The sequence below is a fragment of the Colias philodice genome, chromosome 31 (assembly GCF_061535455.1).
Source record: "Colias philodice isolate Cphi_HAF_F1 chromosome 31, ilColPhil1 Martin Lab GWU primary, whole genome shotgun sequence".
NCBI classification, from domain to species: Eukaryota; Metazoa; Arthropoda; class Insecta; order Lepidoptera; family Pieridae; genus Colias; species Colias philodice.
The window spans coordinates 3,616,310-3,631,613 of NC_143116.1; the positions used below are offsets into that span (position 1 = coordinate 3,616,310).

The 15,304-nt window shown below is 30.9% G+C and overlaps 2 protein-coding genes across 2 annotated transcripts; one reads left to right on the forward strand and one right to left on the reverse strand.

Moving 5' to 3' along the window:
• Nucleotides 1-1,884: 1,884 nt before the first annotated feature.
• LOC149475198 (uncharacterized) lies at nucleotides 1,885-3,531 on the reverse strand. The gene is made up of 2 exons (XM_089713963.1): nucleotides 3,343-3,531; nucleotides 1,885-3,109 (listed from the first exon to the last, which is right to left on the reverse strand). The coding sequence occupies exons 1-2, from the start codon at nucleotides 3,401-3,403 to the stop codon at nucleotides 2,280-2,282; spliced, it is 891 nt and encodes a 296-aa protein (XP_089570089.1). The 5' UTR covers nucleotides 3,404-3,531; the 3' UTR covers nucleotides 1,885-2,279.
• A 193-nt stretch (nucleotides 3,532-3,724) lies between these two features.
• Nucleotides 3,725-7,720, forward strand: LOC149475199 (uncharacterized). Its single transcript, XM_089713681.1, has 2 exons — nucleotides 3,725-4,862; nucleotides 5,324-7,720. Exon 1 carries the CDS (start codon nucleotides 3,880-3,882, stop codon nucleotides 4,612-4,614), a length of 735 nt encoding a protein of 244 aa, XP_089569807.1. The 5' UTR covers nucleotides 3,725-3,879; the 3' UTR covers nucleotides 4,615-4,862; nucleotides 5,324-7,720.
• Nucleotides 7,721-15,304: the final 7,584 nt, after the last annotated feature.

The following is a 15,304-nucleotide window of genomic DNA, read 5'->3' on the forward strand; positions in this document are numbered from 1 at the left end:
GCCGAAGGTGAACGGTGGCCACCGTTGGGTTTTAGTGGGTATGGCTTCTTGCGAGTCCCACATACCCCCTCATACAGCAAAACTGTAGAGGGGGATGCGTAAAAGCATTTCCCAACGTTAAAAAAAAAAAAAAAAAAAAAAAAAAAAAAGAACGGTACCTTAGCTATTCATTAGTACCTCTAGTCAATATGAGCAGTTATGGTTGGTGGGTGCGCTCAGGGGCCCCGCTGGAAAATTTGAATAATCCATAATTCCCTAAGGTTGAGCTCGAATCGTCAGATTAGCGAAATGGGGACTTCTTATATTGTAATTAACCCCCCCATATATTAATCTGACGCGCTCGAATAATATTACTTTAATTTTTTACCCTTTCTTCATAGCGATTAAATCGCCACTTAAATCGTCAGATTAACGTATACTTTTTTTCAGTGACGTCCTGGAGCATGCAAAATATCAATATCTAACGCGCTTGAGTATTTCCAAGCCAACTTTTTTCTTTTTTAAATTAAAAAAAATCAAAAAACCCTTCCCCACCGCTAAAAGTGAAAACATTATAGGACCTTTTTTTCTCGCTATGGTCTAATCTACCAATTCTAATAGGTTCCCGTGACGCTCGAGTAAATCCACATTTAGCATCCTGGGCTCCCCTACTATGAGGCGTGCAAAATGTTACGTTCGATTCGGTATTTCGGTAAAAAATAAAAAAATGAACGTGTGCCGCCGGGCATAGACAATCAGTTTACGTTTTTCATATAAAATAATTTTAACAATATTTATTAATAGACTGGGGTAGAAGCCTTTGAAAATAATGAAAAGATAAAAAAAATCGCAGTCGGATGAAACCCATTAGAAAAGGAGGGGAATATGATAAAAATGTAAGGAAAAATAAATTACGGTCAATCCGAGTTCGGGAAGCGGGAGGGGGGAACTTTTAAGAGAAAAAAATGGTTTCTCTCGATTTCCGACAAAACTACAAGTCCTATAGAAAAAAATTCAATGGCAAAGTTGTAGGTAATTAAAAGTTCTACAACTTTTGTATTCACAATTTTTTCACATAACCTAAAAATTTAGGTGAAAAATTCAAAAAACCAAGTTTTTGGTCTTTTATTTCTATCTACTTCAAAATTTATTTTTTTTCTACGAAATTTGGTGGAAACTTACTTTATTATGTCCCAAATACACTGTAATTTATTTGATTGAAAATATTTATTTTTTCGCCTTATTTTGAATGAATACCAAAAAAACAACCTAATTTTCAATCGAAAAGTCACCCGTCAAAATATCAGTTTTTTTCAAAAACTTGGGGTGCCTTTTATTCATTGAAATCTCTACTTTCATATGGTGTAAAAAAAATAAACACCACCATAGTAAATGTTCTCAGGAAATGCATACAAACAGTCTGAAAATTAGCTTTTACTAAATCAGGCACACTTCTCGAACTACCTGAAATGTTTTTATCGACATCATTTTGCTTTTGAATATGCTGTAAAATATTAAACTTAGAACAGATAATTATTTTTCTTTTGAAATATTACCGAAAAGCCGATACAAGAGAAGATATAGAGTTCAAGAAGTGTGCCTGATTTAGTAAAAGCTCATTATCACACTCTTTGTATGCATTTCCTGAGAACATTTACTATGGTGGTGTTTATTTTTTTTACACCATATGAAAGTAGAGATTTCAATGAATAAAAGGCACCCCAAGTTTTTGAAAAAAGCTGATATTTTGACGGGTGACTTTTCGATTGAAAATTAGGTTGTTTTTTTGGTATTCATTCAAAATAAGGCGAAAAAATAAATATTTTCAATCAAATAAATTACAGTGTATTTGGGACATAATAAAGTAAGTTTCCACCAAATTTCGTAGAAAAATAATAAATTTTGAAGTAGATAGAAATAAAAGACCAAAAACTTGGTTTTTTGAATTTTTCACCTAAATTTTTAGGTTATGTGAAAAAATTGTGAATACTAAAGTTGTAGAACTTTTAATTACCTACAACTTTGCCATTGAACTTTTTTCTATAGGACTTGTAGTTTTGTCGGAAATCGAGAGAAACCATTTTTTTCTCTTAAAAGCTCCCCCCTCCCGCTTCCCGAACTCGGATTGACCGTAATTTATTTTTCCTTACATTTTTATCATATTCCCCTCCTTTTCTAATGGGTTTCATCCGACTGCGATTTTTTTTTGTTTCAAAAATTATCTACTCTAGTCTATAAACATAAAATATCAGTTAAGTACAATAAAGCAAACCAAAAATATTTATTTAAATGTTTACTGTTTATTCATATTCCGATTTGAGATCATCATTTTCGATCAATATTTCAATATTTTTATCTAATATTACTCCATCGTTCGTTTCTTTCTCATTTTTAGTATTGTCTTCAATAATAATATCTTCGTTCTGAATCTTTTCATGATTATATTTTGAAACATCGTCAAAATCAGCTTCGGTTATATCTTTATTCATTTTAGATTTAAGATATCGTTGTATCGATAGAAGTTCTTCAAAAAGCTTACTTTTAAGTGTGTTATTTAAATTCTTATATTTATCAAAAACAAGAATATTTAATGCGTTTTTCACTAACTTCCTTAATTCTTCATTAGTTTTTGGAACGTTCTCAAGTTTATGAAGTATTTTATTCAATTTCTCTACATCATTTTTGTCATAATATTTGTCCAGTTTTGATAGTAACAATTTAATTGCCTTGTAGTTTTTGTTATCAGCCGATTTTCTTGTATGTATTCTCAAAATTTTTGGATTCTCACGTATATATTTTATAACTGATCTATACTTATCACCTAATAAACTTGAAAGTGGTATATTATTATTAATATGTTCATCCACTTCTTTAATAAACACTCTGGTTATTTTTTCAAAATCTTTATCATCAAAATTATTTACTCTCCTTGCCAAGTTTTCGATAACAACACTCATTTTATTTTTATTTGGTTCGAGCATAGCCTTGATAGGGTTCAATAGATTTTGAAGTCGATTAAGAAAGTTTTTAATATCAGCAATGCTATGATTAGATTCATGTTTTGGATCGAATTGTAACGATGTTTCAAGTTCTAGATTTACGCTTTTTGGATCTACCTTTGCCGTGATAGCTGTAAAAATAATAGTTATACTTGAATTTGTAAATTTCTAGCATGGTATAGTTTTCTAGAACGACGTCATGTTTCTAGTACGGTATCTATTTATTCCAGTTTGGCATAGAAGATAAAAACAGGCCAACTTATAACATATACATTAATTAATAACTTAAAACTAAGTACAAGGCGGTCTTATCGCTTTAGAGGGAATGCTTCCAGATACAATAAAGGATTTAAATTTAACCTACCTTGAATGTAAATTATAAACACATATAATAAAAAATATTGCACCATTTCAATGCCAAACATTTGATTACCTATGTATTTGTTAGATTTGTTACGATTGCGGGATTTTATTGGTATCCATAAAACTATAGTAAAGTTCAAATAGGTATTAAATTTGACGAAAAATTTAGATTTGCTTAGAATGCTATCAAGTCCAGTAATTTAAGTATGAAGCATTTTAAAATCTTTATTCAATCAAATACTGTCTGGCTTAGATTACAAAATAAAATAAAAGCTGTCTGGATATATTTGGAGTCATAAATTTAAACTTTTCATAGACTATATATTGAAATCAGATTATTTATCGTCTGTCAAAATAAAAATTTAATCTGTGTTCAACTCTACTCTATATTGTTTATGTTTGATATGGCGTCCTATTTTGACCAAAATATTAAACCTATTGTTATTATGAAATCGTAAAAACATTTAATGGAAAAGGTTTTTATAAATGCCGATCGACGGAACGTGAAGTTTTGTTAGGCGCATGTAAAGTATACAAAATGGAGAACCATTTACGCGAAGTTCCTGTTATTAATTCATTACAACCTCTACACATCCATCACCAGCAAATAAACCAAGTAATTAACCAACATGTTCCCGTAGATATCCCTCAGCCAGTAGACACAGTAGAATTAAAACCGAAACCAGCAATAGTAGATAAGAAGAAGAAGGAAGCGATAGACGGGCAGGCCCGTGAAATAATATTCAAAGTGATTAAGTTCTTCGAGAGTGAAAAACAGAACAGAGGCTATGCGTTTCCTGTTGAAAATGTTGTTAAACGCGCGTGTGCAGCCACTGGTCTATCAGAGAGTACAATAAAGCGTATAAAACGGGAGGGTTTGCGGGCGGAAGCGACACAAACGAAAATGACAGGACCAAAGAAGAAACGCATAAGAAAAACAAAAGTACAACTAGATTATTACAAACTGTGCGCACTACGCGGTATTGTTAATAGCTATACATCTCGGAAAGAAGTGCCTACGTTGGGTAAGATATTAGCTGCAGCGAAACACGAGTTGGATTACAGGGGCGGTAAGGAGTCCTTACGACTAATACTATTGAATAAATTAGGTATTAAGTTCAAGAAGTGTGAAAAGAAGAAAAAGCCGGAAGAGCCGCCGCCGCAGTACCAACCGCCGCAACATGTTATGCCGCACTTACCTATGGATCAAATGAAGGCAGAAAACCACTGTATATACACAAATATGATGCCACAAGTACCAGTGTCTTATTAGCACATACTTGACTCTAGAATTAACGCAGTAACAAGGGTAAGGTGATGAAGGAAACTAGCCTAGCCTAAATGCACTGATTTTGATGCTGAAAGCAATGAAATTATAAGTAAATATGTGTAGATAGGTTACCAACACATTCAATCTTCCATTGATCTTCAAACGGCACACTAAAGCGCGTTACACACGGTGAAGATACTATAATATTTTATCTTAAGATACTGTAATATTGCACGCCTCATAAGCGAAGCGTTGAGGTGGGTACTACTGTCACTTCGCGCAAAACATCTGATTTTTCAAACTTAAAATGTCTTTATGTATCATACATTGCACTTGTAAGATAATACATACACACACATATTAAGAAAAAACACTATTTTTAACGTTCATGATATTTTTGATGTCATTTTTGTTATTTAAACTAGTTAAAAAACAGTTTAAAAAAGTTCTGTCTTGGACGTCCGTGTGTCTGTATGTGCGGATCCTTTTTCTTGTTAACACGATAGCGACCGAAATACTTTACTAATCGAGTCTTTTTTTTCTCTTACGCTTGAGTATGCTCAGGAATAGAACCCTTTCATTTTTCAGGGTCTGATTCGATGTGGTTTAATTGTTATTAAATAAACAAAAATAATAATTAAGTAATAAATATTTATTAAAAAAAAATATGAGGCGTGCACTTTTGGATTTTCCAAATTATTTTATATTACAGTATCTTTAGGTATCCGGTATCAGCGTTCGGACCATCATTTTTCTTTTTGTCATTGCGTACTAAGACCCCTGTAGAACTGCCATCCCAATGACCCACAAATTTCGGGTCATTTGTAACAGGATGGCAGTTCTACAGGGGTCTTAGTGCGCTTAACACCACAATATACATATACAACCAGTAGGGAAACTTCATACAAGACGTTCGAAATGGCTTGCGAATTTAAGCAAGCATGTCTAAGGGTATTTTTGTATCTGTCAATTGTCATAATACCCTTACGATTCTCGTAAACAAGCTTACTTGTGTGCGTGAGCCATTTTGTAAATGTTGAATGAAGTTTCCCTACTGGTTGTATCTGTATATTGTGCTAACGCACACATGATTAGACAAAGTAAGACAGCATTCGAGAAAGAGACAACTAAACTGAAATTGTAGCTAATTAGCCACTTTTCAATGTGCCATTCCTAGAGCTAATGACCGATCTACACCTTTTTACTTATAATATTATTGGCTAAAAAGTATGATACCTATTTGACATAAGTTTTCAGCCCTTGAATATTATTAGCAATATAAATTATGTTATTATATGAAATGGATGTAAAAGATGGTTTATTTGAAATTATATTTTGGAAGCAGTAATTTTTGAAGAGAATGAATGCTGTTAAATGTTTTTTTCATGTAATTTCAAAGTGATTTTACAAACTCAAGTAAAAAAAAATCTTACTTAGAAGTATGAAAAATTGGGTTGAATTCTGTTAATAATTTCATAATAATAAATTATTTTTTTAATATATTCCTTGAAGTACGAGGATGTTTATTATGTAGAGAAAACATAAATATATGTACCACGGGCGAATCCGGGGCGGACCGCTAGTGTGTGTATAAAAAAGATTAAAATGATTTAAGACCCTTTTATATGTCCGCAAAATTGGCCTTTTTGAATGCGCAACATTTTTAAAGATATTTGGGGAATGAGAGGCAATGATGTTATAAGTAAAATGGGGTAGATAGGTTACCAACACAACATTCTTTCTTTGAAAACGGCACAATAACGCACACACGATTAGATGTCAATACTATATAGGTACTATATAGGTATGATACAACTGTCGTTAGAAAGAGACAACTGTATTGTGGCCAATTAGCCACATTTCAATGACGTAACCTATCACAACCCTTTTTACTTAAAACTGGTTAGGGGCAGTCAAATACTGCTTTCTGATTGGCTGAAATTTTGTGGGTAGTATGATGTTCAAGGGAAAAACTATTTTATCACAATAGCAATAAGGTTGATAATGTAAATAAGATTATATTATAATGCACCTGTTTTGTACTTTTCTAGCAGAAACGCAATAATTGTAATATAAATAGTTTTGAAGGTATACTATGTGCATATTACTTATAATTGAAATTTAATAACCTAATTAATAATTATTATATTATTGTATAAAATTTTACTATTTACGTGTACCATATTTAGCTAGTAATTATATTTCAGGCTATTAAGAATTATTTTATTTAATTTTAATTATTTTAAGCTTTCAAACAAAAATGTATGAAAAACTTTGCTATTTTAAAGAGATCTGATTTGATATAATTACTTTAGAGCCTTGGAATAGTTTTAATTATTTATCCATATAAAATGTGATTTCTAAACGTCAAAGAAAGACAACACAACATTCGAGCTTCAAAAACAGCACACTAACGCATTTAGATGTCTAAGTGAGATAGCATGATTCATTCATGTTGCTAATTAGCCACATTTAAACGAGCCGTTATTAACCTATCTACACCTTGAAACATAATATAATATCGTTGGGTTAAACGAAAAAACGTCACAATATGTGGGCTCTTTGTTACTATTCTAGGCTGTCTAAAGTAAGTAATCTTAATGCAATATATCGAATTCAATAATTTTAATCCTATAATATTCGAATTACATTTTAATTTTTTTTTTGCTTTCCATGGCAAGAAGATTTTAATTATTTTAATGTTTTTTAATCAAGTATGTACCTAATTTTGTAATTTTTAATGAGTTTCGTACAAGAACTCTATTACTGTCTTGCTCACTCGTATTCTATGTAAAGGCGAAAACCTATGCGAGTATAATTAAAAGTAAAATTAACCTTTTGGTCAATCAATCGTATCAAAATAACGTTCTTGTATGAAATTCATTCCGTAACCAAAATACTTTGAATATATAGCTTTCTCACTCACACTTATTTACATTTTATATTGTAAGAGCGAGACGAATATTGGTTTCTTGATATTTATAATTAATATGTTTAGACAGTGATATTTTAAATATTGACTTAATGTGTATAATAAGGCTGAATCCATTTATAGATTATTATGTGATGTATTATATTTATTTTTAATGAAATATAGAAATTGAGTTCATGATTTGCTTTTATTTTTTCCTTCTGATATTCATAGATACTAAGTTTCTTATAATTAACTAGTCTAGCCCGAGATGTTACTCGCGCGGTCAAGTGTACGTGTCTCATCTATACTAATATTATAAAGCTGAAGAGTTTGTTTGTTTGCACGCGCTAATCTCAGGAACTACTGGTCCGATTTGAAAAATTATTTCAGTGTTAGATAAGATTTATTGAGGAAAGCTATCATCACCAACAGGAGCGGAGCAACGCGGGGCACAGCTAGTTTAATATGTATATAGTTACTATCCTATACTAAGTTTCTTGTAGTTGATTTTGTTTAATGAGTATTAACTAGCTGTAGGGCGTATTACTTCTTTCGCGAGGTCAAAATCATACATGTTACATTTTTAATACAGCGCCATCTATCGCAATTAAAAAGATATATTTAAATAAGTACGGTCGGTGGATATTAGTAATTGTACTCAAGGTTGTACTTGTAGACCATAGAAAGTAGAAACCTAAATAACAAGACTTGTAGACACTATTTTGTGTTTTTCTTTGATTTTATATAAGCGTTTTATGTACGTTTTCTTGTCTTATCTAACAATTGTAGTTATTCATTACCACAATAGATTGTCATGAATAGTACAAGCTTTATAATATTAGTTGTATACGTAGTATATTATTATTAGTCTGTGATTATAGGTATATAAATCCCGAAACAAAATCTCTTCTCGGAGGGACTGTTCTTAATAGGTTTGGCAAAAGCCATCGAGCAATCCTCGAAATACATTTGAATTACTAAACTTATAGTTAAATTAACCATTTATATTTAAATATATTATTTTTTCATAACCAATCTCATAAAATAACCTCTAAGCTCCGCACTATATCTGGGGGCACGGTAGTGCCCCCGCCAAGACGAGCCAAGCGAACGAAACGCACGGGCACTACCTACCTTTTCTCGAAGCGCTTCGACGTTTTTTTGAACCCTCATAACTTGGGTTTGGATTATGCTAGATCAACAAAATTTTCGGGATATATTGTCAATAGCGGACTTATTGAACATATTAAGTTTTAATTACATTAGCTTTTATACTTCAGATTTTATTTATATCTAAAAAACGCTAATTTCGTCACTGACTCACTGATGATCATCAAAATTCTTAAGGTATTTCCTAATGTCCTAGAAAGCTGAAATTTTGTATGTAAGCTAGTATTAGCACACAAACAACAAAAAAATTATAAAACTTGTAACTTTCATCCCCCAACCCCTTAAACTAGGGGATGGGAGTTTGTATGAGACCTGTAATTTTAAATTAAATTTTGATGACGCTAGAGGTCTAATCTAATAATCTAAAACTTGGTTTCCCTAGATATATATATGTATAGGCACTCCTTGTTAAAAAAAAATAACTAACTTACAAAAAGAAATGAAATCCCACCAAAAACATTTTCATGTAAAATGTTGCCAAGACGAACCCATATGACTCGCACTGTCAAAAAGTTATCAGATCTCATGTAGAGCCAAGCTTCTAACACTACACGCCCTAACTCTACAAGGCCTAACTTCACAAACTCTACACCTTAGTCAAAATATGTGGCTTGGCCGTTCGTTACTACAAGAACTATTGTATAACACAAAAGTAATGAACAGTGAATTAATTTTTCACCTTACGATGTGAATGTAGCGAAATGGCCAAGCCACATATTTTGACTAAGGTGTAGAGTTTGTGAAGTTAGGCCTTGTAGAGTTAGGGCGTGTAGTGTTAGAAGCTTGGCTCTACATGAGATCTGATAACTTTTTGACAGTGCGAGTCATATGGGTTCGTCTTGGCAACATTTTACATGAAAATGTTTTTGGTGGGATGTTTTTAGTCCCGAAAAAGTGACATTCTTGTTTAATTGGAAATATCTAAGGAACTTCTCTTTTTAAGTGCACGAGTAGAACCACAGTAGAACACACAAAGTTTTATTTCAAAAACACGATTTTTTTTTAAATATTTAAATTGTTGGAATTTTCGCGACCGAAAAACTTCCATCAAAATCGGTCCAGTAGTTTATGCGTTTAAACCATACATAAATAATTACAAACCTTTCCTCTTTATAATACTAGTATAGATTGGGAGTAAGGAGAATCATGTGTTATGTTGCATTATATTTTCACATCATAATATGTATTTTCATGAATATATATATAATACTGACATTGAATACAGCGCCATCTATTAGAAGAAGGCTGTAGTCATTATTAATTTCGATTCTTCTAGTCACCACTAGGTGCCGCTGATATATAATAAATGATATAAGATTTTAATGTAGATGGCGCCACAAGTTTTAATTGTATAAATAAATAAAGCTTTTTAGCATGTAGCTACATTTTCATTAACATAAAAAAATGAATAGTGCATTTTTTATTTAATATCACTGATTTTTGCCATCCGTATTGTAATGTTTACATTTTTTTCCGTAAATTAAGTAATTATGAAATTGAATACAGCGCCATCTATTAGAAGAAGGCTGTAGTCATTATTAATTTCGATTCTTCTAGTCACCACTAGGTGCCGCTGATATATAATAAATGATATAAGATTTTAATGTAGATGGCGCCACAAGTTTTAATTGTATAAATAAATAAAGCTTTTTAGCATGTAGCTACATTTTCATTAACATAAAAAAATGAATAGTGCATTTTTTATTTAATATCACTGATTTTTGCCATCCGTATTGTAATGTTTACATTTTTTTCCGTAAATTAAGTAATTATGAAATTGAAAACAGCGCCATCTATTGCAATCTAGCAGTTATTCCTATGCAATTAGTTATTACTAGTCATCGCTAGATGTCACAATAATAAAATATAATTATTGTGATATATTATAAGTCTGCAGTTATATCAATATTTAAATAACCATTTAAAATTTAACTATAATTTTTTTCTTAGTGTTTTATTGTGTTAGCATTATATTTTATCACAGACTAATAATAATATATATACTGATTTTATGAATCGTATAATATTGAAATTAAATACAGCGCTATCTATTAGAAAGAGGCTGTAGTCATTGTTAATTTTGATTCTTCTATTCACCACTAGATGTCTCTGATACAAAGTATATTTTATGTAATATACCTGGGCATTTTCACAAAAATGTACCCCCTCCTTGAAAAATATATTTTTTTTGATAGTACCTATTATATTTTAAACTTTTTTTGGTCTCTTTAAAACGGAAATTCAATATACTTCAAGAAAACATATAATATGATGGGTTTAAAATGAGAAAACTGTAAAAATAATAGGACACAATGGAAAGTCTCGCAATTTTATATCAGTTGTGTGACTTTATGCACAGACTAATCTATAAGTATTCAGTAGCTGGAAAAACAGTGCAAAATATAAGAATTTTTAGATATTGTTTATTTATTAACTTAAAATTGTTATTTTGTATATTTTAAACACTCACTATTCCCAACTTTTGGATCTAAGCTAATTAAAAAAAACAATAGTATATTCAGTATTGTGACTCTGGTACTTCAACTGTCATTATTATCTTTACATTTAAAATGTTAGATACTTTTTTAGAGAAAAGGCAACAAATATTACACTTATGTATTATTCTCCATTAAAGAGACTGATTTGAAGGGCATTAAATGTAAAATCTACTGAAATATTTAAAAAATTCAGCTCCGTAATATAGGGACAGTCACACAACCGAATACCTAAAAAGGGAAAGGGTGCGTTTACATGGCGAAAAAAAAGTACGCAGGCACACATAATAAATATAATTATAAACTTAACTTAACTTCAAACTAAATTATCACAATCAGTTCGGGCTTAAGCCATCACATTATTATTATTTATCTAAAGGGTAAATTACTATCAAGATTCAAGAATAAGAAGTCTCTTTTATGTTTTATATTGGCACTAATCAAATTAATCAGTCGATAATCAGTCTTCGTGATTCGTTTATTATTAACCTTAAATAATCTCAATCACCATATTTGATACAAAAATCTTGTTTCAGTTCACGCTGCAAACACGAAGGTTAATCTGTAAATAAAAAAAAAACCAATGAAAAATATCGTGAAAAAAATTAATTTTTGTTCCATTATTATCTTTCGTTGTTATACAAGGCACATTGTCTAGATTCTTAGTTCTGCTGGCTTATTTTGTTTCTTTTTCTGCATAATGCTTCTTTTTTTTTCCTCAAAAAAAAATTTTACTTCCTCATGCAAAATGATCAATCAGCTGTTGCGATTTGTATGGGGAAATAATTTTTATTTTTGAAATCTACTTTTTGCCGTAGTTTCCTACTCAGTCAAAAATGTCTTAGAAAAATATTTTTATAGCTCAAGAAAATCGCCATGTAAACATTGCTTTATGTGTTCAGGCATGTTGTGACTTTTCGTTCAGCGTATATGTGACCGCTCAAATAGTCACACAGCGGAAGTCACATTTGATAATCCTATAGTAATAAAAACGGTTTAAAATATATAACCACAACACTTATATTCATCAAAACTTTTGATCAACTTACATATAAAAACATTTAAAACAAAATTAACTAAATACTACAAGATACAAGCTGTCTTAGTGTAGGCCTGCAGGTCATATTATCTTTTAATCATCAGGGTCCTATTATAATATTGTTGTATGTTTTATGTTTAATTAATTTAAGATAATGATTTCTATGTATTTAATTTTATATTTATGGTGAATAAATGATTATGATTATGATTATGATGATAAATAAATAGAAATAAGCCAAAATATGGTCACATACCTGAATAAAGAATTTGGTCCCTGCGGCTTGCAAACACGCGTGCACTCCTTCTAAGCAGTTTTTTGACCCTGACGGCTTCTAACCTGATAAGTTGCATAGCAGTAGCTATGGTGTTGACAGTAATGCAAAATTAATTGAACCACAGTAATTTTCTTTTTAGAAAATCGGTGACACAACTGAATGTTCCGGGAAGGACAATTTTTTTGATTTTCTTTTTTATTTTTTTATCTTTTATTTTGTTATATAAGGTTATTATATTTTAACTATTATCACAGTAACTGATTATCCTGGACCAAATAAAACCTTAAAAGATGGTACCTTTCTTACAAAAAAGTTAAGAAATAATGTAATAAACGCGTAAGAGTAAGCAGGGGACAGCGTAAAATTACCCATTTTTCGATTGTTATTTATAATTAACTTAACTTTATTTTAGATTTTGTCATAGTTTTTGTTAAAAAAACAAAATATTGTATACGTATAATCACTTTGATAACATATATAAATAATTCTGGCAACTACTTCATTATATAGAATTTAATGAATTCGAGGGACAGTTGAAAATCAGGGGGGTGGGTCAATCAATTTTTAAAGGTCCCGATCATAATTTTCTCGTATTTTTTTTTTTTACTTAATTTTCAGCATTTTACTATTTCATTTAGAAGATAATTCTTCGTAGATTAAGATTATATAAGCAGCAGTGCAGTTGATTTAATACATTTGTGGATTTACCTTCACGAACCGATCTATTCACGGGAAATAATGTCCTTTGGACAACTTACACAATAGTACTTTTTTAAATGTTAAATTCCCTTAAGAATTAAAACAAATTCTTCTAATATTAAATAATAAATAATATTTTGATATTTGTTCTATTTACACCCAAAATACGAAATATTTTTATTAAAATTGAAACGAATGATGTCTTTTGAACAACCAAATAATGTTTCATATATAAAAAAGTTTCAGTAAAGCGGAAATAGTGATATTTTTTACAAAAAAACTATTAAGGCGAGGTTGTTACGTATCGCATTATTGATTTTACTTAATTAAAATGAACTGATTCTCGATATAACTGAATGAATGAAGTATAATGTGATTTTCATATGGGGACATCTTAGTTGTAGTAGTAGCGTCTTGATTTTTGAAATGTTAAAATTACAATTAAACTAGACATAAAATCGCGTAATAAAAATGTGTTCCCGAAACAGCCGAGTAATAAACAAATCATGAACTATTTAACTGTTAAAGTATAAGTTTTATATAATTATTGTCCTAGGTACAACCAAATTGTCCATGGTACAACCACTTTGGTTGGCCCAGTGACTGGTTGTCCGCGGGACATTTTTAACGTTTTGAGCCGCCAAGCAAATACTATTGTTATTTTATATATTAATCTCAGCTCACACTAAATTATAGACGAAAGCGCATCTCGTGTAGTATAATTGATAACAATGCATCAAGTACTTATGCTTTAATCACAGTTGTCTGACGGACTGACAATAAAGCCACCCCACACTCACCAACATCGCTCGGACGACTGTTGCCGTGATTTTATACAAATCAAAATGGCGTTTGAGCCCGACAGTTAATTGTTGTGTTTAGCTTGTTGTTTAGGAATCTACCGCGCCATTTGTGTTTTGTTTCCATAACTAAATTACGGTTGTCTGTGAGACCTGTGCCATGTAGATGATTTATGGGGACAAAAGTAAAATGCCTGAAAAACGTATTATATCCAATAAAAAAAAAATATTTGTATGTTTTTATATCAATAATCATGAACTGAATCAAGAAGTCTATTTGGTATTTATGGACGTGATAGTATGTGTTCGTGATGCGAAGTTTGTTTATGCATAGTAGCTTGGGGACAAATGTGATAGTACTGGAAAATTGCATTTAGTCTCTGGACAACCATGAAACTACGCACAAATTAATAAAGCAAGTAAAATATTGTTCACAATAATGTTAGAAAATATTAAGAGGAATATAATTAAAACCAATTTAACTCTTTCTGATTTCATGTTTATTAATTATCGTTCAGGGACATGATGCGTGTACCGTCGGACCATTAAAAGTTGATCGACCCGGGTAGGTATACATTTTTGTGAAAATGCCCACCTACCTAATTGCTCCGAGACCTACATAGACTCACCAAACCTGCCTCACGCATTTTTTTTTATTTTTTTATAATGCCATATCGTTAGTTATGGTTTGTTCTAAACTTTTTGTAATAAATAAATCAATCATAAAAATCTAGTTGTATAAAACAAAGAGATTGACTTTTGACAAAATGTAACAAAATTAATAATAAATTGTTATAGTTAGGTATGTTTACATGGAAATTTTTTATAGATATATATTTAGTATATTTATTATTCAGTGCCAAGTCATGGACTTTAAGAAAGAAAGTGAAGCAAACCTGTTATTTTTTATTTCATTATGATTGCAACCGACTTTAAGTCTTTTTTGTGGTTTCGCAAAAATGAAAATAGTATCGTTAATAATATCTCAAGTTCATTCGATGAATAAAGGAAAATTTTAGTTTATTCTGTTTCATCCACGTTATTCTAATACTTAGTATTTCGTTAAATCTAGGTTTGTTATGATTTTAAAAATACACAGACTGTAATAGTATTGTATTTGTAATTGTTTCAACCTAAGGTTTCAACTATTTTATATTTATTAGAATTACGATGATTATAAGTATTCATAAGACTTCTCGCTAAGCGGCGATGAAGCACCCACGGACATTCTTCCCTGCTGCAGCTCGCAGATCGCCCGCGATACACGCGGGCTCGATCGCACTGCAGCAGGACACCTCC